Genomic DNA, 26,643 nt, shown 5'->3' on the forward strand with positions numbered 1-26,643 from the left:
ACTGAAATGAGAACTATAATCCACGCCCTACAATAGGAGGAGGGGTGATATAAAGAGAGGGAAATCAAACGCATGAGGAACAGCTGGGAGGAAGGAAACCAAAAGTAAACAGAGCAGTGAGAACTCCTCCCAGCTCTAGTAGTGACATCATCACAGGGGTGGAGAAACAGAGCTGTGAGAACGTCCCAAAGCTCTGGTAGTGACAAACGGTAACCAAGGGGGTAAGGGTATATGAGATACAGGGGAATGTAAGGGTTATAGCGGGATTAGGGGTATCCAAGGGGATAAGGGGTGTATCAAGGGTCTGGGGGGGGGGTTCGTTGGTGGTAACAGAAGTAAGGGTTCGTTGGTGGAAGAGGGAATATTGTATGGGGGGAATAAGGGTTTAAACAGAGTAGATTGTATGGGGGGAATAAGGGTTAATATTGTATGAGGGAAGCAAGGGTTAATGATACTTAGGGTCTTATGCTCGTTGTCCAGGGGGGCTTGTTTGTCCAGGGATGATCCTCTCCGGCTGGGCCTCGTATCCAAAAGAAGTGCCTCAGCGTAGCGCCGCCGGACTATTTAAGTTTGGCGGCGCTCGCTCCCGAGGCAGCACGTCCTGAGGCGCGCGTGCGCGCCGCCGGCCAGAACACGTGGGCCGGCGCGGTGATATGACGTCACCGCGCCGGCCCGTGCATCCCGGAGCGCGCTTCCAGGCGGAGGGTTCCTTTGATCCTCCGCCTGTAGCGCATCTGCATACCATGCGGTGCGATAATTATCGCGCCGGAGGTGTGCAGATGACAGAGGGAGGGACGTTTGTTTCCCTCTCTCTGTTATGTTAACTATCCCCAACAGCTGGGGATAGTTAAATACCAAAAGGCATCGGATCTCTATTGATCCTATGCCTTTTGAGGTCACCAGAGGCTGGACATAATTGTCCAGCCATCTGGTGTCCTTCTCATCCCCTGCAGGGATGCAGGAGGAGGGGGGGGGGGCACATCTTGTTCTTATATGTGTATGGATGCTTGGGGGCACATCCATACACATATATATATACATATATATATATATATATACATATAGATATATTTATAAGTATATGCATATTCATGGATGTTTGGGGCACATCCATAAATATATGTACACACCCACATAAGAGACAATGAGCCCATCCATATATACATAGGGATGTATGCCTGTCAAGGGGGCCTACATACATCTCCATGTATATCCACCACTCCCACCTGGACGGGCCCACAGCCAAGGGCCAATATACATGTATATATGTCAGGGCATATATACATATATATTTAAATATAACACTTCCCTCAACAGTTTCCAAATTCCATAAAATGCTTAGGGAGTCAAAATGGTCAATACCCCCTTAATATATTCTTTAAGGGGTGTAGTTTCCAAAATGGGGTCACTTTTTGAGGTTTTCCAAGTGTAGGGGTACGTCAGGGTCTCCTCAAATACAAAATGGTGCCTAAAAACCATTCTAGCAAAATCTGCCTCCAAAATCCATATGGCGCTCCTTTCTGAACACCACCACGTACCCATAGAGCAGTTTACCGCACATATGGGCTATTTCTGTAAACTGCAGAACCAGAGTAATATATATTGAGGTTTATTTTGCTGTTAACCCTTGCTGTGTTGCAAGAAAGAAATTGATTAACATAAAAAATCTACCAAAAAAGTGACATTTTTAAATTTCACCTCCATTTTCCTTTAATTCTTGTGAAACACCTCAAGGGTTAACAAAGTTTGTAATATCGGTTTTGAATAATTTGAGGGGTGTAGTTTCTAAAATGGGGTCATTTATGGGTGGTTTCCATTTAATAAGCCCCTAAAAAATCACTTTATAACTGAATTGGTGCTCAAAAAAATGGTTTTGGAAATTTTGTTGAAAATGTTAAAAATTGCTTCTAAACTTCTAAGCCTTCTAACGTCCTAAAAAATAAAATGACATTTACAAAATGATGCCAACATAAAGTAGACATATGGGGAATGTTAAGTAATAAATATTTTATGAGATATCACTTTTTGTTTTTAAAGCAAAAAAATAGAAATTTAGAAAATTGCAATTTTTTTTTTTTTTTGTAAATTTGGGATTTTTTTCATAAATAAAGGTGAGATATATTGACTCAAATTGACTGTCATGAAGTAAAATCTGTGAAAAGAAAACAATCTCAGAATGGCTTGGATAAGTAAAAGCGTTCCAGAGTTACCTCCTAAAATGACACGTCAGATTTGCAAAAATCGACCTGACATTTAAGGTGAAAAGTGGCTCGGTACAGTTGGGGTTAAAGGGGTTGTCCCAAGAAAAATATTCTATAGTTTTCAAAATAGCACCTGAATCTTAATTCTTTTGTAATTGAATGAAATTAAAAATGTTGTATAGCCACTGAGTTATTCAATAAAATGTATCTGTATAGTGCTACTTTTTTCTTACAGTCAGGTCCATAAACATTGGGACATCGACACAATTCTAACATTTTTGGCTCTATACACCACCACAATGGATTTGAAATGAAACGAACAAGATGTGCTTTAACTGCAGACTGTCAGCTTTAATTTGAGGGTATTTACATCCAAATCAGGTGAACGGTGTAGGAATTACAACAGTTTGCATATGTACCTCCCACTTGTTAAGGAACCAAAAGTAATGGGACAGAATAACAATCATAAATCAAACTTTCACTTTTTAATACTTGGTTGCAAATCCTTTGCAGTCAATTACAGCCTGAAGTCTGGAACGCATAGACATCACCAGACGCTGGGTTTTATCCCTGGTGATGCTCTGCCAGGCCTCTACTGCAACTGTCTTCAGTTCCTGCTTGTTCTTGGGGCATTTTCCCTTCATTTTTGTCTTCAGCAAGTGAAATGCATGCTCAATCTGATTCAGGTCAGGTGATTGACTTGGCCATTTCATAACATTCCACTTCTTTCTCTTAAAAAACTCTTTGGTTGCTTTTGCAGTATGCTTTGGGTCATTGTCCATCTGCACTGTGAAGCGCCGTCCAATGAGTTCTGAAGCAATTGGCTGAATATGAGCAGATAATATAGCCCGAAACACTTCAGAATTCATCCTGCTGCTTTTGTCAGCAGTCACATCATCAATAAATACCAGAGAACCAGTTCCATTGGCAGCCATACATGCCCACGCCATGACACTACCACCACCATGCTTCACTGATGAGGTGGTATGCTTAGGATCATGAGCAGTTCCTTTCCTTCTCCATACTCTTCTCTTCCCATCACTCTGGTACAAGTTTATCTTGGTCTCATCTGTCCATAGGATGTTGTTCCAGAACTGTGAAGGCTTTTTTAGATGTCGTTTAGCAAACTCTAATCTGGCCTTTCTGTTTTTGAGGCTCACCAATGGTTTACATCTTGTGGTGAACCCTCTGTATTTACTCTGGTGAAGTCTTCTCTTGATTGTTGACTTTGACACACATGCACCTACCTCCTGGAGAGTGTTCCTGATCTGGCCAACTGTTGCAAAGGGTGTTTTCTTCACCAGGGAAAGAATTCTTCGGTCATCCACCACAGTTGTTTTCCGTGGTCTTCCTGGTCTTTTGGTGTTGCTGAGCTCACCGGTGCGTTCCTTCTTTTTAAGAATGTTTCAAACAGTTGTTTTGGACACGCATAATTTTTTTGCTTTCTCTCTGATGGGTTTGTTTTGTTTTTTCAGCCTAATGATGACTTGCTTCACTGATAGTGACAGCTCTTTGGATCTCATCATGAGAGTTGACAGCAACAGATTCCGAATGCAAATAGCACACTTGAAATGAACTCTGGACCTTTTATCTGCTCATTGTAATTGGGATAATGAGGGAATAACACACACGTGGCCATGGAACAGCTGAGAAGCCAATTGTCCTATTACTTTTGGTTCCTTAACAAGTGGGAGGAACATATGCAAACTGTTGTAATTCCTACACCGCTCACCTGATTTGGATGTAAATACCCTCAAATTAAAGCTGACAGTCTGCAGTTAAAGCACATCTTGTTCGTTTCATTTCAAATCCATTGTGGTGGTGTATAGAGCAAAAAAATTTAGAATTGTGTCGATGTCCCAATATTTATGGACCTGACTGTATTTCTTTGTCCTGCTCACTGATATGGCCGCACATGCTCAGTTTTATCCTTCAACTTCCTCCTGAGCTGTGATAGAGCGTGGACACAACCCCTGAGCTGAAGCAGAAAAGTCACTCCCCTTGATCTGGCAGCTTGATACAAATCTAGCAGAACAATTAATGGGGAGATCTCTGGATCCATGTGAGGTACAGGGCTGGTTATAGCATTCTTAGAAACAGTTTGTCATGTACTATATGATGTCTCGTTTTCATTTTTTACATTAATCATGGGATAACCCCTTTAAGTTTTAATTTGTCAGATGTTGTTTTCTCAAGTTCCCAGGGCAGATCTTTAAAGGGACACTAACAGGCCAAAACAGCATATATAGTTAGATATATCACATTACAGGTCTTATACAGTCTTTTAAAAGCATATAAGTATCCCCTCTGTCCACCTTATAAAGAGCGAAATATAAAGTTTTATAACCTGCTTCTCCTGTCAGCAATCTGCCCAAGGGGCGGCGTTTCATGTGAAAATGCGCCCAGCCAGCCTTCCCAACTGCCGTTTGAAGCCCCGCCCAGCTCATCAATATTCACTTCACTGGGCGGCGGCTAGAACTCTCCCCAGTCCCGATCCTGCGCCTGCGCAATTCAATCCTCCGGGCATCGTTCATGCCCAATCTTCTGCGCCTGCGCCCCGCCGTGCCCTTAGATTGCGCCTGCGTACACACACCAGCCTGCGTCTTCGAGGCAGCTGCAGCCTCAGCCATGCACTGTTCAGAGCAGCCCGGAGGATTGAATTGCGCAGGCGCAGGATCGGGACTGGGGAGAGTTCTAGCCGCCGCCCAGCGAAGTGAATATTGTTGAGCTGGGCGGGGCTTCAAACGGCAGTTGGGAAGGCTGGCTGGGCGCATTTTCACATGAAACGCCGCCCCTTGGGCAGATTGCTGACAGGAGAAGCAGGTTATAAAACTTTATATTTCGCTCTTTATAAGGTGGACAGGGGGGATACTTATATGCTTTTAAAAGACTGTATAAGACCTGTAATGTGATATATCTAACTATATATGCTGTTTTGGCCTGTCAGTGTCCCTTTAAAGATCTGCCCTGGGAACTTGAGAAAACAACATCTGACAAATTAAAACTTAAAGGGGTTATCCCATGATTAATGTAAAAAATGAAAACGAGACATCATATAGTACATGACAAACTGTTTCTAAGAATGCTATAACCAGCCCTGTACCTCACATGGATCCAGAGATCTCCCCATTAATTGTTCTGCTAGATTTGTATCAAGCTGCCAGATCAAGGGGAGTGACTTTTCTGCTTCAGCTCAGGGGTTGTGTCCACGCTCTATCTATCACAGCTCAGGAGGAAGTTGAAGGATAAAACTGAGCATGTGCGGCCATATCAGTGAGCAGGACAAAGAAATAAGAAAAAAGTAGCACTATACAGATACATTTTATTGAATAACTCAGTGGCTATACAAATTTTTGAATTTCATTCAATTACAAAAGAATTCAGATCCAGGTGCTATTTTGAAAACTATAGAATCGTTTGACTTTGCTATAGTATCCTGAGGGTCCTATAAGGACAAAATTTGGTTTTCTGCCCCACCCCGGCATCAGAAGTGACGTGGGTGCCAGGGAGCGAGGTAAGTATAACCTGTGTGATAGGCCCCGGCATATTGGGGGGGGGGGGGCATTATAGGTCTTGGATAACCCCTTTAATTACTTTAACTATGATCTGCTCTCTGCATTGAGCTGCTTCATAGCTCCTCCCCTCTGCTCTGGATAACAACCCCCAAACAATAACATACCGTTATACTCTTGTTTCTTTTAAGCTCTGAGGCTGTTGATACAACAGATGTGCGCTTTTTGTGTGCGGGCTTTCTGCCATCTGACTCTAGTTTGGTTTCTGGTTTTGGATGGTCATGAACACCTTTTGTCTTAAGAAAAATAAAACACAGATATACTAGTATCAGTTAACAACTTTCCTGTATAAAGTAAGTAATGTACAAAAAAATATAGACTCTTTACTAGTTTAAAATACAACATGATGGGGGATATCTATCAAACTGGTGTAATTAGAACTGGCTTAGTTGCCCATAGCAACCAATGAGATTCCACCTTTCATTTCTCACAGCTCCTTTGGAAAATGAAAGGTGGAATCTCATTGGCTGCTATGGGCAACTAAACCAGTTCTACTTTACACCAGGTTGATAAATCTCCCCCGAAATTTGTAATATTGTGCCAAGTTTGTGTTTTTTATATTCATATGTACTGTGTGTGTGTGTGTATGTGTATATATATATATATATATATATATATATACATACAGTCAGGTCCATAAATATTGGGACATCGACACAATTGTAACATTTTTGGCTCTATACACCACCACAACGGATTTGAAATGAAACAAACAAGTTGCGCTTTAACTGCAGACTGTCAGCTTTAATTTGAGGGTATTTACATCCAAATCAGGTGAACGGTGTAGGAATTACAACAGTTTGCATATGTGCCTCCCACTTGTTAAGGAACCAAAAGTAATGTAACAATTGGCTTCTCAGCTGTTCTATGGCCAGGTGTGTGTTATTCCCTCATTATCCCAATTACAATGAGCAGATAAAAGGTCCAGAGTTCATTTCAAGTGTGCTATTTGCATTTGGAATCTGTTGCTGTCAACTCTCAAGATGAGATCCAAAGAGCTGTCACTATCAGTGAAGCAAGCCATCATTAGGCTGAAAAAACAAACCAAACCCATCAGAGAGATAGCAAAAACATTAGGCGTGGTCGAAACAACTGTTTGGAACATTCTTAAAAAGGAGGAACGCACTGGTGAGCTCAGCAACACCAAAAGACCTGGAAGACCACGGAAAACAACTGTAGTGAATGACCGAAGAATTTTTTCCCTGGTGAAGAAAACACCCTTCACAACAGTTGGCCAGATCAGGAACACTCTCCAGGAGGTAGGTGTATGTGTGTCAAAGTCAACAATCAAGAGAAGACTTCACCAGAGTGAATATAGAGGGTTCACCACAAGATGTAAACCATTGGTGAGCCTCAAAAACAGGAAGGCCAGATTAGAGTTTGCCAAACAACATCTAAAAAAGCCTTCACAGTTCTGGAACAACACCCTATGGACAGATGAGACTAAGATCAACTTGTACCAGAGTAATGGGAAGAGAAGAGTATGGAGAAGGAAAGGAACTGCTCATGATCCTAAGCATACCACCTCATCAGTGAAGCATGGTGGTGGTAGTGTCATGGCGTGGGCATGTATGGCTACCAATAGAACTTGTTCTCTTGTATTTATTGATGATGTGACTGCTGACAAAAGCAGCAGGATGAATTCTGAAGTGTTTCGGGCAATATTATCTGTTCATATTCAGCCAAATGCTTCAGAACTCATTGGACGGTGCTTCACAGTGCAGATGGACAATGACCCAAAGCATACTGCAAAAGCAACCAAAGAGTTTTTTAAGGGAAATAAGTGGAATGTTATGCAATGGCCAAGTCAATCACCTGACATGAATCCGATTGAGCATGCATTTCAGTTGCTGAAGACAAAACTGAAGGGAAAATACCCCAAGAACAAGCAGGAACTGAAGACAGTTGCAGTAGAGGCCTGGTAGAGCATCACCAGGGATGAAACCCAGCGTCTGGTGATGTCCATGCGTTCCAGATTTCAGGCTGTAATTGACTGCAAAGGATTTGCAACCAAGTATTAAAAAGTGAAAGTTTGATTTATGATTATTATTCTGTCCCATTACTTTTGGTTTCTTAACAAGTGGGAAGCACATATGCAAACTTTTGTAATTCCTACACCGTTCACCTGATTTGGATGTAAATACCCTCAAATTAAAGCTGACAGTCTGCGGTTAAAGCACATCTTGTTTGTTTCATTTCAAATCCATTGTAGTGGTATATAGAGCCAAAAATGTTAGAATTGCGTCAATGTCCCAATATTTATGGACCTGACTGTATATATATAGTGCCCTGTGTTGCTGCCATCTCTACACTGTCAGCAGTGAGCATTATACTAAACCATTTTTAGTGTAATGTGTTTACGGTACATTACCTTCAGTTCAAAGTAAAGCAGAAATAATAGCATTTTACAGTTTCAATCCACATTTGGTCTGTCACTCACCTGAAAGTATATGAATGGTCCTTCATGCCTCCAGAAGTTGGTAACTGGAAATCCACCATGGCCACGGCACGACACTAGTTTCAGTGAGCCTTTACAATTTGGGCATAGTTTACCTGGAAGATTTAATAATTGTATGACTCTTAATAATGAGATCAAGCACACTGACATTCTGTTGTGAACAATTCTAATCCTTTTTCAGGAACATATTTGCAATCCGTTAAAATGTATTGGATCTCCACAATGGATGTGGATTTTCAATTCATATTCATATGTACTGTTGTAATAAAGAATTCACCACTGCTACTTTCATATCTGCGGCGCGAAGATCCGGCAAAAATGTTGAGAATCGTCCAGACACTTAATCGGGACAGCAGGCATTGCGGTTTGATCCAGCGAATTCAGACATGCTGTTTTCTGCCAGAACAGCCTGCTATAATCGCTGCCGCAGATGTTAAAGTAGCCTGCCAGACACCAGAACTGAACAGCTCCGTCCACTGTATACTGACTGTGCCTCACCGCTCCTGTAACACAGATCCTCAAACAGCTGATCTGATATTGATGACCTATGCCATCATATTCCAGTTGCAACAAGGTATCCACTATCCATGGGCTAAAGATCACTATTAGATCGTGAAGGTCTGATTGCTGGGAGAACAGGACCCCATAGCCTGTTTGACCCCAGAAATTATTGAAGCAGCAGGTTGAACAAACACCCTGCCTCTCCATTCATCTCTATGGGACTGCTCAAGCAAGCTCGACCTGCCACGCCATTCATTTTAGGGCGTCCCTAGGTACAGGGTCACTGTTATGATGAATGAGCCCTACTGCTGGGACCCCCACCAATCTAATAGTTAGCATTTATCATGTGGATAGAGACTTGATACAATTCAAATACCCATTTAAGTCCCGGAGATCCCCTCTAAAGTTAAAAGTCAAAAGTCAAAGAAGTGTTTACAAAAAAAAAAAAAAATCTAAATTAGGCCTTGTTCACATCTTCATTTGAAGATATAGCAGGCTGTTCTAGTACAGAGCAGCCTTCCAGATCTTGCAGGATCCAACGTTGCCAGATCCTCTACTTTACTGCTGGATACCCATTGACTGCAATGAGGTCTAGAGGTGATATGGCCAACTTGTGCTAGTTTCGGGCAAACAAAAAACATTGCCTGCAGCGTTTTTTGTCTGGCCGACAGCTGACGTTTGCAACGCGACAGGATGCAATACACTTTCTCCCCACAGCGGGCGTGTGCTGGAGGAGACTAGCAGTGGGCTAATTGCTCAGCTGATCTATTCCTGTGTACTAGTTCTGACTAATGGAGTGCTAAGCCATGACTTATCAGGTTCTGATCCTGGGGCTCAGTGCTCTATTTATACCCCTTCCTGGACTTATACCAGTCTCATTGATAGTCTGTGACTCATTAGCTGTGCTCCTGGTTCCATTTCTGTCTGTGCATTTGGATTGCTCATATTATTGACCTTGGTTTGCTTTTGACTACTCTTTGCCTTTTGGTACTGAAAGGGATATTGAAAGGGATTTTCATAATCTTACTTTTAATACATCACAGATTAGACATATATTATACAAGCCTCATCTCTTGTGGAATGCAGTACCTCGAATTAACATATCTCACACCCTGCCAGTGCTGGACACAATAGCAGCATCCCTGAACAAAAGGCTATTTAACATCTCACCTCACATACAATGACAACGAACTGTGATAACCTATTCAACTTATTAGCATGTAGAGGAAAACCTGTTCAATGTAAAATAGCTCTTTTGCAAGTATTGTATATAGCAGATACCAGCATTGTTTAACAAAGTTTCAACTGTATTTTGCTAACACATGTTCCCAAGGCCTCGTAAAAAATACCAGGATTGTTCCAATTGGATCTTGAGAGACAATATGCACCCACCCCCAAAAGGCCCTATAAGTATGTGCTGAAAAATAAAGATGTCAGATATTTAACAACCTATGTTGACTCACGGTTGAGATTTATCTCCTGATCATAAGCAAACCGGATATTCATTGCACAGGGAAATATTCATGGGTTGGAGGTCTGATGCCTCATCTTATACCAGCATAAACCTGCCTGAGAAAAACCGCTAACAGGTACTTTTTGGTACTGTCTCCTGTCTGATCTTGGCTTAGCTCTTTGACTACCCTCTGTCTCTAGATTTGGTATTGTATTGTCCTCCTGGTTCCGAACCACTCCAGTACGACTCTGCTTTTTTGTCTCTGTGTTTCGTCTAGTAGGATAGGGAACGTCGACCATTTGCAGACTTTCCGCCTAGAGCTTGCACTGCAAGTAGCATTCAGCTATGTGAAACGGTTAAATATCCAGAAACATTCTCATGTAATGGGAGGGTCTGTACTGGAAAAATATAAAAAAAACTAGACTGGAACAAATAGGCTAGGAAAGTAGGGAGCAAAATCAAGAGCTCGAAAGCTGATATATAATTGTGGTATATTATTTGTTGTTTTGTGCAATATTATAGTCAGTATAATTTATTGAAGCAATCAGGGTTTACTTTAGATAAAATGTAGAATGTTTTTCAATGCCTAAAGCTTCCAACTATATCTGATAAGCCACTAGGAGTGAAAGATTTTGTGGATGGTGAAGCCCTAGATAAGTTTCTGCATGAATATTACTCGGTGTATGATGATGTTATACTTCTATAACAGATATTTAATAAAGTCTGTCTCATCTTACCCAAGGGAATGCTGTAAGTGACAATTATTGCGGTTCCAAAAGCAGGGAAAAAATCCACTACCAATACTTAACAATGGTTTAAAGATTTATGGCATACGTGTTGCCACAATGCATAAGAATATGTCATTCTTGGTTGACGCTGATCATGTGGATTTTATGCCTACAGGACAAGCAAGAGACATGACTTGGCATCTAATTATTCTTATTCAGCGGACAGACTTAAGAAGTGTCGCCCCGTTTGTTCCTGTGGCCAGATGCAGAAAAAGCATTTGACCGATCCTTTGGGCATAAATGAAGTCCACGTTCATGAAATTTGGGTTCTCTGGTTCAATACTGGAATAAGCATTGGCCATTTACATGTGTTCCTCAGTTAGAGTCTGCAGGTTGGGTCATGTGACTAAGCCATTTAAAACTGTCCCCATAAATCTTTAATCTTTAAAACAGAGCCATTGACGTACACCATAAGACAAAATAGTGAAATGAAGGGGAGTAAGGTAGGGTCACATTGCTCTTATGGAGATGATATCATTATAACCTTTATAGATTCACCGTAGATCCTAACAGATCTAAAAGGACTCCCATATTGTTGAGTGGATTAGGCAGTGGCTGAGTGACAGACAACAGAGGGTTGTAGTCAATGGAGAACATTCAAAACAAGGTCATGTTACCAGTGGGGTTCCACAGGGATCTGTACTGGGACCGATTTTGTTTAATATCTTCATAAGTGATATTGCAAAAGGCCTCGATGGTAAGGTTTGTCTTTTTGCTGATGACACAAAGATATGTAACAGGGTTGATGTTCCTGGAGGGAAACGCCAAATGGAAAAGGATTTAGGAAAACTAGAAGAATGGTCAGAACTCTGGAAAATGAAATTTAATGTGGATAAGTGCAAGATAATGCACCTGGGGCGTAAAAACCCAAGGGCAGAATATAGAATATTTGACACAGTCCTGACCTCAGTATCTGAGGAAAGGGATTTAGGAGTAATTATTTCAGAAGACTTAAAGGTGGGAAGACAATGTAATAGAGCAGCACGAAATGCCAGCCGAATGCTTGGATGTATAGGGAGAGGTATAAGCAGTAGAAAGAGTGAAGTGCTTATGCCGCTGTACAGAACACTGGTGAGACCTCACTTGGAGTATTGTGCGCAGTACTGGAGGCCATATCTCCAGAAGGATATAGATACTCTAGAGAGAGTTCAGAGAAGAGCTACTAAACTAGTACATGGATTGCAGGATAAAACTTACCAGGAAAGGTTAAAGGACCTTAATATGTATAGCTTGGAAGAAAGAAGAGACAGAGGGGATATGATAGAAACTTTTAAATACATAAAGGGAATCAACTCGGTAAAGGAGGAGAGCATATTTAAAAGAAGAAAAACTACCACAAGAGGACACAGTTTTAAATTAGAGGGGCAAAGGTTTAAAAGTAATATAAGGAAGTATTACTTTACTGAGAGAGTAGTGGATGCATGGAATAGCCTTCCTGCAGAAGTGGTAGCTGCAAATACAGTGAAGGGGTTTAAGCATGCATGGGATAGGCATAAGGCTATCCTTCATATAAGATAGGGCCAGGGGCTATCCATAGTACTCAGTATATTGGGCAGACTAGATGGGCCAAATGGTTCTTATCTGCCGACACATTCTATGTTTCTATGTTTCTAAGATAAGGCTATATTCACATTAGCGTTTTCGATTCCGCTATTGAGATCCGTCATAGGATCTCAATAGCGGAAGAAAACATTTCCGTTTTGTTCCCATTCATTGTCAATGGGGACAAAACTGAACAAAACGGAATGCACCAAAATGCATTCCGTTCCGTTTGGTTGTGCTCCCATAGCGGACAAAATAATGCTGCGTTTTTCTGTCCGCGATGTGGTGCGGAGCAAGACGGATCCGTCCTGGCACACAATGTAAGTCAATGGGGACGGATCTGTATTCTCTGACACAATAGAAAACGGATCCGTCCCCCATTGACTTTCAATGGTGTTCATGACGGATCCATCATGGCTATAGAAGACATAATACAACGGTTCATGACGGATGCTTGCTGTTGTATTATGATAACAGAAGCGTTTGTGGAGATCCATGACGGATCTGCAAAAAACGCTAATGTGAAAGTAGCCTTAGTCTCAAATGTTACTATTTTATGTATCAACTGAAATGGGAGCACATATATGACAAAGATTTCCATAATCCTGGTGTAAATCCTGGCATAATTGTCGTAGCCATGCATACCTGTATGGCCTATATTAAAAATAATGGGACATATGCACTAAAGTTGTTTGCCAGTTTTACGGTGTACAAAAGTTGCAAATGTTTGTGCAAATGGCATGTTGTGCAAACATTTGCAACTTTTTATGATTGGAGAATATTTTTTGGCCCCTAGTGGTACACATGGCCCTTAAGTTGTAACTTAAAGGGGTTGTCCCACCAAAAATATTCTACAGTTTTCAAACCAACACCTGGATCTGAATACTTTTGTAATTGCATGTAATAAAAAAAATTGTATAGCTACTGAGTTTTTCAATAAAATGTATCTGTATAGCGCCACTTAATTTTTTATTTCTTTGACCTGCTCACTGAGATGGCCGCACATGCTCAGTTTCATCTTTCAACTGCTTCCTGAGTTGTAATGGGGAGAGCACAGACACGCCCCCTCAGCTGCAGCAGAAAAGACACTCCCCCTTCAGCAACCTTGTCGTGTTAAGTGGGCCTATGCTCTTTGATCAAACTGTATACTAATGCCTCCTTTTAGTGCATAGCATAAGGTTATATTTATTAATAATAGTGCTGAAAAGCCATGCTTTATCATGCTGACAATAAAAACTGTTGTTATATCAAAAGCATAGTAATGAGGATGTGCGATTTTAGATTCTCTCTCACATATTGACTCCCCTTCAGCTGTCAGCTTGATTTGAATCTAGCAGAGCAATGAATGGGGAGATGTCTGGACCCATGTGAGGTACAGGGTTGGTTTTAGCTTTGTTAGAAAGAGATTGTCATGTACTATATGATGCCTGATTTTTTACATTATTCATGGGATAACCCCTTTAATGTGGCTTTTACTTGGCTCACATAGGGTAACAAGCTTACAGTTACAACAGGCTTAGTGGTCACAGTCCCTCAATGAGAGCACAGGCGTAGAGGCAACGAGATAAACTGCAACACTCTCTTTAAGTGGCAACAGATATGTTACTGTCCCTTTAAGAAGTAAGAACTCACTCTACCTCTGGCTTGCGCTGCACACAATTACTTGGCATCAACAATCTGGCACTTGTCACAGTGGCAGCAGTGTAGATGAAATTATTGGCACTTACCACGATTTCTCTCTCTGTGGTGCAGTATTACACAACAGGCACTCCCAGTTTGTGGCATGTCGCTTCACAACGACTGGCTCACTCTTAGTTGTCGAAGTATCTGCTTTGGAACGCTTAGTCTCAGGTTGTGCTTTCTCGCTTCACAACCACTGTGCACACACTTATTTGTCAGCGTACCTCTGCCTTGTGACACGCAATATTGCTCACAGGCTGGCTGCTGGCTTGTCTCTTTTACCGGCACGGACTAGGTGGCTTCTCTTACCCCTCATCTCTGGCTCCAAACCCTCTGCAGTATTTGGCTTCTATTGTGCTAGCTAAACTGTGAGGTGTTATACACTTCTTTTCAGTAGCAACGACCTCTGTTAGTTCCTACAGGAATAACACTGGATCTGTCTCCAGCAGCAGCCACCAGCTTACTCTTCCATGTCCTGTCTCAAACACTGAGCACATGACATGCATACCATTTGTATTTATAATCTCAGCCGTGTGCTTCTAATGCAATCTCAAGGGCCCAGCAGACCTCAGCCAATCCAGATTTAACTTCAGCACAAAGACCTTTGCTAATTTGGTCAGTTGAGCAGAAGATATGGCATTATCTAACTGTGATAATACAATTGCTCAATAAATGGCAGCAAACACATGTGTTGTTCCAAAAATACATGCTTTCAGTATTTCCTTTCAAATTTAAATATATATATATATATATATATATATATATATGCAGTATACAATATTTACCTTCTGTGCAAGGTACACTTATAGGGTGTTTCCCTTGTATTCAGTGAGATCTCTGCAATGATCATTACAATCTACACATGGTATATGACTTGCCCACAGTGTCAGTATGCTGACACACTCTACCCATGACATTATTACTACACTTTCCTGCCATGGTCTCAATACTTACAAGTCTTTCACCTACACAGTCAAACAGTCACCCATTTCAACAGTCATTTTAAAGGATATGGTCTTTTTTGTAAGAGGTACAATACTGATTTGCAACCGTCTTAAACACTTGCCACTTTTTTTTTACCTTTTCATGACTGGGCAATTTTCCATTTTTATTTTTTTATCTCCGTTCTCCCAAAGGCATAATTTTATTTTTCTGTTCACAAATCAGTTTTTTGGGTTTTGTTTTTACGCCATTCCCTATACCACGGATTCTCAACCTGCTACCCTCTAGCTGTTGTAAAACTACAACTCCGATCATGCTTGACTGTAAGCTGATAGCTGTAGTCTGATGCTGGGAGTTTTGCAACAGCTGGAGGGCCACAGGTTGGGCACCACTGCCCTATACCATAAACCTGACTTTCATTCTCCAGGTCAGTACGAATCCGGCAATACCAGATATGTATATATTTTTTTTATTTAGTCTCCATATTCTCACCCCTATAACTTTTTTGAAAAATGACTAAGCAGCCGCCTCCTGTCACACAGGACAGGGGTTGCTGCTAGCACACTCCCCGTCAGGGAGAGCCAGAGCACACCCACAAGCACGTGCTTCCAGGTTTTCAGCAATCAGATGTCGTGGTCAGAACTGACCAAAGCATCTAAAGTGTTAAGTGTCCACGATCGGCATTACCGCAGGTCGCGGACATTAGCCATGGGTGTCTGCTGTATGAAACAGCAGGCATCTGGCGGCTATGTTGCCTGCTCCACTCAAGAGCTGGCGCCATCTTTAAAGTCCAGACTGCCATATGGCTATTTACGTTAAGGGATTAAGCACTTCCAGACCAGGCCATTTACCCCCTTCCTGACCAATCCTAATTTTGAAAACCTGACAGGTGTCACTTTGTGGTAATAACTTTTTTAATGCTTTTACTTATCCAAGCCATTCTGAGAGTGTTGTGACACATTGTACATCATGTTAATAGTAAATTTGAATCAATATGTTTACCTTTATTTATTTAAAATAATTACCGAAAATTTTGAAGAATTCACAATTTTCTAAATTTGAATGTCTCTGCTTTTAAGACAGATAGTGATACCTCACAAAATAGTTATTAATTGACATTCACCATATGTTTACTTTATGTGGGCATCATTTTGGTAATGTTATTTTATTTTTTAGGAGGTTTAGAATTTTAGAAGCAATTTTTGAAATGTTCAAGGGATTTTTTAAAATCAACTTTTATAGACCAATTCAGTTCTGAAGTCACTTTGAGGAGCTAACATAATAGAAACCACCCATAGATTACCCCATTTTCAAAACTACACCCTCAAATTATTCCAAACTGATTTTAGAAATGTTGTTAACCCTTTAGGAATTTTCCATATTTTCCATTTTAATCTATTTCTTCCTGTAACACATCAAGGGTTTACAACAAAACAAACGTCAATATTTATTACCCTGACTCTGCAGTTTACATAAACACCCCACATATAGTCGTAAGCTGCTGTATAGGTGCACTACAGTGCTCAGAAAGCAAGGAGCGCCTTATGGTTTTCAAGGACAGATTTTGCTGGAATGGTCTTTGGGTTCCATGTTGGATTTGAAGAGACCCTGAGGTACCTGTTCAGTTAAAACTCCCAATAAGTGAACACATTTTAGAAGCTACACCACCCAATGAATTTTTTTAAAGGTGTAGTGAGCACTTTGACCCAACAGAATTCATAACACTTGGGTGTGAAAATGAAAACCCCCCCAAAAAAATTTGACAAGATAATGGTGCTTTAGGCCTAAACTTTCTTTTTCACAAGGGATAACAGGAGAAGATTGCCCCACATTTTGCTACCCATTTTCTCCTGAATACAGTAACACCCCATTTGGGATTGTAACCTGCTGTTTGGGGACACACCAGGGGTCAGAAGGGAAAGAGCAGCATCTGGATTTTCTAAGATGGAAGTTGCAGAAATAATTTTCAAGAGCCATAACTTTTTACATTTTTTGTTGACTTCTGTGTGAGGGCTTATTTTTTGTGGAATAAGCTCTAGTTTTTATTTGCACCATTATGGGCTACATTTGGCTTTCTGATTGCTTTTTATCTCATTTTTGGGAGGCGAGGTGACAAAAAATAGCTGTTTTGGCCTAATTTATTTGATGGGATCGATAATGCGATATTTTTTTAGAGCCAGCTGTTATGGACATGGCGATACAAAATATTTTTTAGATTTGGGAAATTGCGATTTCTTTATTTTATTTTTTTACACGTTGTGTCCCCTATAAGACCATACAAGACCTTTGAGGGACATTTAACATATATTTTTTAACTATTACATTGACATAGTTGCCCCAGTTACAAGAGGAATACAGTCCTCCCAGGCTGTACCAGCACCCAGAGAGGCTGTACAGCATTAGGCCTATTGCACACGACCGTATGGCTTTTTCAGTGTTTTGCGGTCCGTTTTTCACGGATCCGTTGTTCTGTTTTTTGTATCCGTTGTGTTTCCGTTTTTGTTCAGTTTTTCCGTTCCGTTTTTCCGTATGGCATATACAGTATACAGTAATTACATAGATAAAATTGGGCTGGGCATAACATTTTCAATAGATGGTTCATCAAAAAACGGAACGGAAACGGAAGACATATGGATGCATTTCCGTATGTGTTCCGTTTTTTTTGCGGACCCATTGACTTGAATGGAGCCACGGAACGTGATTTGCGGGCAATAATAGAACATGCTCTATGTTAAAACGGAACGGAAAAATGGAAATACGGAAACGGAATGCATACGGAGTACATTCCGTTTTTTTTGCGGAACCATTGAAATGAATGGTTCTGTATACGGACCGTATACGGAACGCAAAAAAACGGCCAGTAAACGGGGGAAAAAAAACGGCCGTGTGCAGGAGGCCTTATACTAAACTGTACAGCCTCACTGCAGGGCTGATCGATGTCTGAGGAAGACTCATCAGCTCCTGAAGTCTGACAATCCCGGTGGTCACATGATCATCGAGCCAGGACAGGAAGCGCATATCACTTCCTTAGCTGAATACACAGCGCTCATTCGGCGCTGTGTATACTGCGATCTAGATGCCAGGGGCACAGAGGAACGGTTTCTGCCTTTTCTGTGGGGTGCCCTGCTGTCACTAACAGCAGGCCCACCACTCAGCAGCTGCACGATTAGCGTGTAACTGCAATCTCTGAATGGATGTTCCAGAATATCCTTTCAGAAATTAAGCCCGACCGCCCGGACGTTTATAGTCAGTGGATGGTCGGGAAATGGTTACAGTAGATGGAGGCAACAGCACCCTGACACATCTACAATAATTTCCGCAAGAAAAGTGGTGTAATTTATAACTGAAATCAACACCAGCTCTGGTATACAGATGCATCTCAATACATTAGAATATCATCAAAAAGTTTATTTATTTCAGTAATTCAGTTCAAAAAGTGAAACTCATATATTATATAATGTCATTATACACAGAGTGATCTATTTCAAGCGTTTATTTCTTTTAATGTTGATGAGTATGGCTTACAGCTAATAAAAACCAAAGTATCTCAGAAAATTTGAATATTGTGAAAAAGTTCAATATTGTAGACTCATGGTGTCACACTCTACTCAGCTGATCAACACAAATCAACTGCAAAGGATTCCTAAGCCTTTAAATGGTTCCTCTGGTTCAGTAGTCTACACAATCATGGGGAAGACTGCTGACTTGACAGTTGTCCAGAAGACAGTTATTGACACCCTCCACAAGGAGGGTAAGCCACAAAAGGCCATTGCTAAAGAAGCCGTCTGTTCACAGAGTGCTGTATCCAAGCGTATTAATGGATAGTTGAGTGGAAGAAAAAAGTGTGGTAGAAAAAGGTGTAAAAGCAACAGGGATAACCGCAGAATTGAAAGAATTGTCAAGAAAAGGCCATTCATGAATTTAGGGGAGATTCACAAGGAGTGGACTGCGGCTGGAGTCAGTGCTTCAAGAGCCACCACACACAGACATACCGAGGACATGAGCTACAACAGTCGCATTCCTTGTGTCAAGCTACGCATGACCCAGAGACAACGTCAGAAGCGTCTTATATGGGCTAAGAGGAAAAAGAACAGTTGCTAAGGAGAAAAAGGACTGTTGGCCAGCATAGATTTCTATTATGACGGAATGCAATACCTCTTATAGGCTTCCGTGGTGCATGCCGTCATAGAATTCCATTATGGTCTGTGGTAGTGAAATCCATAACGGGATTCTTCGATAACCCGAACCCGAACTTTGGACACCGAACTGAAAACACAAGTTCGCTCAACACTAATCAAGACCACAGCCATCTACCAATAAATTTTAGAGCACTTCATGCTACCCTTTGCTGAAAAGTTTTATGGAGATGCTGATTTAATTTTCCATCAGGACTTGGACTAACCACAGTATCACTTTGCTTGATTGGCTAGCAAACTCGGCAGATTTAAATGCAGACGATATGAAGGCTACAATCAAAGCAACCTTGGTTTCCAAAACACCTCAGCAGTGCGACAGGCTGATCACCTCCATGCCATGCCACAATGCAGTAATTCAAGTATTGAGTGTATATACCAGGGGCAGACTGACCGGTCTGGCACTTCGGACATGGCCTGGGGGCCCGCTGCAGAATAACATAATGTGTTATGCCCAGCGCCCCGATTCCGAATGTTATGCTGGCCTGGTAATGGTGGTAATGGCAGCGGGGCCCGGTGCACTCACTGTATTCTATCGCACCGGGCCCCGCTCACTGTAAAACTAATTTATATATGTGAACAAGAACAAGAGAAATCCTCTGCGATCCTCTCCCTCTCTGTACTCATAAACTCAGTAGCAGGCAGGCCGGGCGGCAGCGCAACTCACTGACGTCACGTGCCTGCTCCGCCTGCTTCATTCATAAAGTGGGAGGAGCAGGCGCGTGACGTCAGTGAGTTGCGCTGCCGCCCGGCCTGCCTGCTACTGAGTTTGTGAGTACAGAGAGGGAGAGGATCGCAGAGGATTTCTCTTGTTCTTGTTCACATATGAAAATTAGTATTACAGTGAGTGGGGCCCGGTGCGATAGAATACAGTGACTGCACCGGGCCACGCTGCCATTACAACACCAGATGCCGGCCCCCAGTCCCTGTATTGGGGGTCATTCACTCCCAGGGACACTGTTATGGGGGGATCTGTGGATGACACATATATAGCATAAGGTGCTATATATGTGTCACCCACAGTGCCATCCACAGAGCCCCCACAACAGTGCCATCCACAGAGCCCCCACAACAGTGCCATCCACAGAGCTCCCACAACAGTGCCATCCACAGAGCCCCCACAACAGTGCCATCCACAGAGCCCCCACAACAGTGCCATCCACAGAGCCCCCACAACAGTGCCATCCACAGAGCCCCCACAACAGTGCCATCCACAGAGCCCCCACAACAGTGCCATCCACAGAGCCCCCACAACAGTGCCATCCACAGAGCCCCCACAACAGTGCCATCCACAGAGCCCCCATAACAGTGCCATCCACAGACCACCATTAGTTCAAAACCCACCAAAAGCACACCTTTTGGTTCAAAATATTTTTTAATTTGGCTATTCCCCACCCCTCTTGTAATTGTTCCGCTACTTGTGGGCTGCGCGGGCATGAGTTCAGTCACTTCGGTGTGCAATCCCGTCCTGCAGCGCGTGATCCCGCGAGACCCGCCGCTGTAGGTCACAGGTCTCGCGGGATCACGCGTCGCAGGATGGGATTGCGCACCGAAGTGACTGAACTCATGCCCACGTAGCCCGCAAGTAGCAGATCAGTGGAACAAGTACAAGGTGGAGGGGACTGTTTCTAACAGCCACTAGAGGCTGACTTATTGCTGGAATGTAAACAATGCAGTTTCTCTAGAACATTGCAGCTCGATTTGAAAAAGGGACACTGTACCCAGACCACTTCAATGAGCTGAAGTGGTCTGGGTGCCTTTTGTGTTGCTTTAACTTTGCAATCTTATTAAAGATTGTGTAGGGTGTGGCTGGAGGCGGAGCATGGAGGCGGGACAAGGGTGGGGCTTGCAGCAGAACATGGGTGAGGCCTGTAAGGGGGCCCTTGATTTATTTTGCCCGGGGGCAGAGGGTTCTCAGTCCGCCCCTGGTATATACTGTACATAGTTTTCAGTAGGCCAACATTTCTGTATTAAAAATATTTTTTTAATTGGTGTTGTAAAATCTCCTAATTTCCTGAGATACTGACTATTGGGTTTCATTAGCTGTAAGTCATAATCTTCAGCATTACAAGAAATAAATGCTTGAAATAGATCACTCTGTATGTAATGAATCTATATAATATGAGTTTTACTTTTTGAATAGAATTACTCAAATAAAGGCTGTGTATTTATTATTGCTTTGTGCTCATTTTGAGCTAAAAATCATTTTTTTAATTGGTCTTTATTAAAAATATGGCATGCTTTTTTCTGTGCAGAGCTGACATCATGCTCTAGTAGCACCCTTTGCATTTTCTGTCTTTTCTGCCATATCAGGAGCAGAGGGACTCCCTATCTCTGCACTCTGACATTATAAACACTTATTATAGCTCAGTCCTTATCTTACTGATAAGAATGTGGTGGAATATATGTTTATAACCTCTCAGCAGTTTAGAGATAAGGTTTTTGCTAGAAAAACAGGTAAACCTTTGTGACAGAACAGCTCTATATTTTTAATAAAGGCCAATTGAAAAAAAAGATTTTTAACAAAGAATGAGTAACATGAAATCATGAAAAATTGCCTCCGAAAGGGGACATAGTCTTTAAAGGGGTTCTCCAGGAATTTTTTAAAATTAAAATACTTAAATATTACTTTAGTATAAATACACTGCTCAAAAAAATAAAGGGAACACAAAAATAACACATCCTAGATCTGAATTAATTAAATATTTTTGTGAAATACTTTGTTCTTTACATAGTTGAATGTGCTGACAACAAAATCACACAAAAATAAAAAAATGGAAATCAAATTTTTTAACCCATGGAGGTCTGGATTTGGAGTCACACTCAAAATTAAAGTAGAAAAACACACTACAGGCTGATCCAACTTTGATGTAATGTCCTTAAAACATGAGGCTCAGTAGTGTGTGTGGCCTCCACGTGCCTGTATGACCTCCCTACAACGCCTGTGCATGCTCCTGATGAGGTGGCGGACGGTCTCCTGAGGGATCTCCTCCCAGACCTGGACTAAAGCATCTGCCAACTCCTGGACAGTCTGTGGTGCAACGTGACGTTGGTGGATAGAGCGAGACATGATGTCCCAGATGTGCTCAATTGGATTCAGGTCTGGGAACGGGCGGGCCAGTCCATAGCATAAATGCCTTCGTCTTGCAGGAACTGCTGACACACTCCAGCCACATGAGGTCTAGCATTGTCTTGCATTAGGAGGAACCCAGAGCCAACCGCACCAGCATATGGTCTCACAAGGGGTCTGAGGATCTCATCTCGGTACCTAATGGCAGTCAGGCTACCTCTGGCGAGAACATGGAGGGCTGTGCGGCCCTCCAAAGAAATGCCACCCCACACCATTACTGACCCAATGCCAAACCAGTCATGCTGGAGGATGTTGCAGGCAGCAGAACGTTCTCCACCGCGTCTCCAGACTCTGTCACATCTGTCACATGTGCTCAGTGTGAACCTGCTTTCATCTATGAAGAGCACAGGGCGCCAGTGGCGAATTTGCCAATCTTGGTGTTCTCTGGCAAATGCCAAACGTCCTGCACGGTGTTGGGCTGTAAGCACAACCCCCACCTGTGGACGTCGGGCCCTCCTATCACCCTCATGGAGTCTGTTTCTGACTGTTTGAGCAAACACATGCACATTTGTGGCCTGCTGGAGGTCATTTTGCAGGGCTCTGGCAGTGCTCCTCCTGTTCCTCCTTGCACAAAGGCAGAGGTAGCGGTCCTGCTGCTGGGTTGTTGCCCTCCTACGGCCTCCTCCACGTCTCCTGATGTACTGGCCTGTCTCCTGGTAGCGCCTCCATGCTCTGGACACTACGCTGACAGACACAGCAAACCTTCTTGCCACAGCTCGCATTGATGTGCCATCCTGGATAAGCTGCACTACCTGAGCCACTTGTGTGGGTTGTAGACTCCGTCTCATGCTACCACTAGAGTGAAAGCACCGCCAGCATTCAAAAGTGACCAAAACATCAGCCAGGAAGCATAGGAACTGAGAAGTGCTCTGTGGTCACCACCTGCAGAACCACTCCTTTATTGGGGGTGTCTTGCTAATTGCCTATAATTTCCACCTGTTGTCTATCCCATTTGCACAACAGCATGTGAAATTGATTGTCACTCAGTGTTGCTTCCTAAGTGGACAGTTTGATTTCACAGAAGTGTGATTGACTTGGGGTTACATTGTGTTGTTTAAGTGTTCCCTTTATTTTTTTGAGCAGTGTATATTCCCAAAATACATTTCATTACCGGTAGCTATAATGGTTCATTTTGTCTAGGGAGCAATCATTAGGAGAAATAAAATGTCCTAATCACACAGCAGGACAAGCTTTACTCAAGGGGGAGTGATTTTTTTTTGGTCCCTCTGACACTGTCCATTCACTGCAGACAGCATCAGAGTTGAGCTAGGCCGTGGCCAGTGTGCCAGTTAGCTAGAAAAAAAAGTAGTTTAGTTAATTTAGTAATCTGGTGACCAGGTCGTCTTTATAGTCTGTTATAAGTTTGTCTTTATAGTCCGTTATATAGTTATTAGGGATGAGCGAAAATTTTGCATAAAACTTCATTCTAATACTGTACGGAACAGGAGCTCCGTACAGTATTAGAATGTATTGGCTCAAATGAGCTAAAGTTATTGCTTCGCAGTCTCTTGATAACTTCATAAATTATTTTTTACTGTAAAAAAAACATTTCCCGAACCATTACCACTTCCAAGGTACCACTTGGAACCGAACCCGAGTTTGGGAAATAGTTAAAATAGAGTTAAATTAATTAAAACGATCAAACAGATCAATAGGGGGCTGAATTTATATCTGGTAACAAGGAGCGTGTGAGGAAGGCCAGTGTTAATTCACACTGTCTTATATGCAGTACCCCCTGGGTATTTTTAAATACAAGGGTCACTGGATGTAACATCCCTGTTCCCTATATGCCGACCAAGTGCCTCATAGCCTCAGGTTCCATGGTCAATTGCAGCCTTTGGCAGGGCTCTATATTAACATACCAACTTTCCCATAGGCTGCGATTGCAAACCATTGCAGTGTATGGTAGAAGCAATGTGTGCATACGTGTGTGTCTGTGTATATATATATACACACACACACTGTATCTCACAACACACACATAATTCGAATAATCTTCTTTCCCCATTTTACATATAAAAATAAACAATAAAAAAATGTACACATCTCTTTGGTTTCGATGCATTCCAAATTGCCTAAAAAGTATATAAATTAGAAAATTCTATAAATGTGCTGACCCACAGAATATAGATAACATGTAATTGTTACCACACAGTGAACACTGTATGTAAAACAATGGTGCAATTGCATTTTTTTTTAATTCCACCCCTTAATAATTTTTTCCAGCTTCCCAATACATGACATGGAATATCAAATGGTACCATTAGACAGTATAGTTTGTCCCCCAAAAGCACAGGCCCTTATATGGCTTTTGAACAGAAAAAAAAAATAATTGTCAGGGAGTAAAATACTAAAGTGAAAAAAATGAAAATTGTTTACAGCTGGAAGGGGTTAAAGGGGTTTTCCCACTTTGCTAAATCAGCCTCACCTGCAGTCACTTTGCTGGTAACTTCCTGCTTTTCTGCAGATAAGGCTGGGCGGGCTTAGGCAGCTAGAGTGAAGGCCGACCACACCTCCTTATGACATCACACTGAAAGCTGATTCCTGCATACTCGTTCATGTGAAGAGTATGACTCATCAGGCTCACTGGCTCCCGGCAGTGTCTGTGAAGCTTATATCTCCTGGTGTGGATTGCTATCACTCAGCAAGCAATGCTAAATGATCTTAGATAGAGAGTTGCATTTTGATGTCCTGAATACTATCCACACATAAAACTTTCCAAATATATTCAACACTATATCTGTGCATCAAAAACTGTAATTTACTACAGCACAAATGCATGACACCTTGTATAAATATGATTTTTGTTTTTTACTCCCCTAAAACAACCACTGAACAGCACAGATGCTGTATTCTTACCATTATAGCTGTACTAAATTGAGTAATAACATTCATATCCAACTTTTCTATATATCAGTGTATTCCCCTCCCCCCATGCCATCTAGATTTCCACTTTTCTCTGTCATACCTTGGTAATCCACTCCCCTGCTATCCCTGTGGATGCTTGAAACACGATTAGCTCTGCTACATTTTATGTTTTTCCGCAACCATGTCATCTAGATTTCCACTTTTCTGTCATACCTTGGTAATCCACTCCCCTGCTATCCCTGTGGATGCTTGCAACACGATTAGCTCTGCTACATTTTATGGTTTTCCGCACCCATGTCATCTAGATTTCCACTTTTCTGTCATACCTTGGTAATCCACTCCCCTGCTATCCCTGGGGATGCTTGCAACACGATTAGCTCTGCTACATTTTATGGTTTTCCATACAATTCATAAACTTGCCCCCAGTTTCAATAAAATTCATATAGTTGCCCCCAGTGTCCATCCATTTCATATAGTTGCCCCCAGTGTCCATCCATTTCATAAAGTTGCCCCCATTGTCCATCCATTTCATATAGTTGCCCCCATTGTCCATCCATTTCATATAGTTGCCCCCATTGTCCATAAAATTCATATAGTTGCCCCCAGTGTCCATCAAATGCATGCAGTTGCCCCCAGTTTCCATAAAATGCATGCAGTTGCCCCCAGTGTACATAAAATGCATACAGTTGCCCCCAGTTTCCACAAAATGCATGCAGTTGCCCCCAGTGTACATATAATGCATACAGTTGCCCCCAGTTTCCATAAAATGCATGCAGTTGTCCCCAGTGTACATAAAATGCATATAGTTGCCCCCAGTGTCCATAAAATTCATATAGTTGCCCCCCAGTGTGCATAAAATTCATATAGTTGCCCCCAGTGTGCATAAAATTCATATAGTTGCCCCCAGTGTGCATGCATTTTATATAGTTGCCCCCAGTGTGTACGCATTTTATATAGTTGCCCCCAGTGTCCATACAATTCATATAGTTGCCCCCAGTGTGCATAAATTTCATATAGTTGCCCCCAGTGTGCATGCATTTTATATAGTTGCCCCCAGTGTCCATACAATTCATATAGTTGCCCCCAGTGTGCATAAATTTCATATAGTTGCCCCCAGTGTGCATAAATTTCATATAGTTGCCCCCAGTGTGCATAAATTTCATATAGTTGCCCCCAGTGTGCATGAAATTCATATAGTTGCCCCCAGTGTGCATACATATAATATAGTTGCCCCCAGTGTCCATACATATAATATAGTTGCCCCCCAGTGTCCATACATATAATATAGTTGCCCCAGTGTGCATAAAATTCATAT

At 42.0% G+C, this 26,643-nt stretch overlaps 1 protein-coding gene across 1 annotated transcript in view; it reads right to left on the minus strand.

Annotated features, from left to right (window-relative positions):
- GCM1 (glial cells missing transcription factor 1) overlaps positions 1-26,643 on the minus strand; it is a 65,054-nt gene that overhangs the window by 24,172 nt on the left and 14,239 nt on the right. Inside the window, exons 3-4 of the mRNA XM_040430027.1 lie at positions 8,214-8,326; positions 5,881-6,009 (exon numbers count right to left, since the gene is read on the minus strand). Coding sequence (XP_040285961.1) covers positions 5,881-6,009; positions 8,214-8,326 — 242 coding nt within the window. The remainder of the gene's footprint in view (positions 1-5,880; positions 6,010-8,213; positions 8,327-26,643) is intronic.

Source organism: Bufo bufo, chromosome 4 (genome assembly GCF_905171765.1).
Source record: "Bufo bufo chromosome 4, aBufBuf1.1, whole genome shotgun sequence".
NCBI lineage: Eukaryota > Metazoa > Chordata > Amphibia > Anura > Bufonidae > Bufo > Bufo bufo.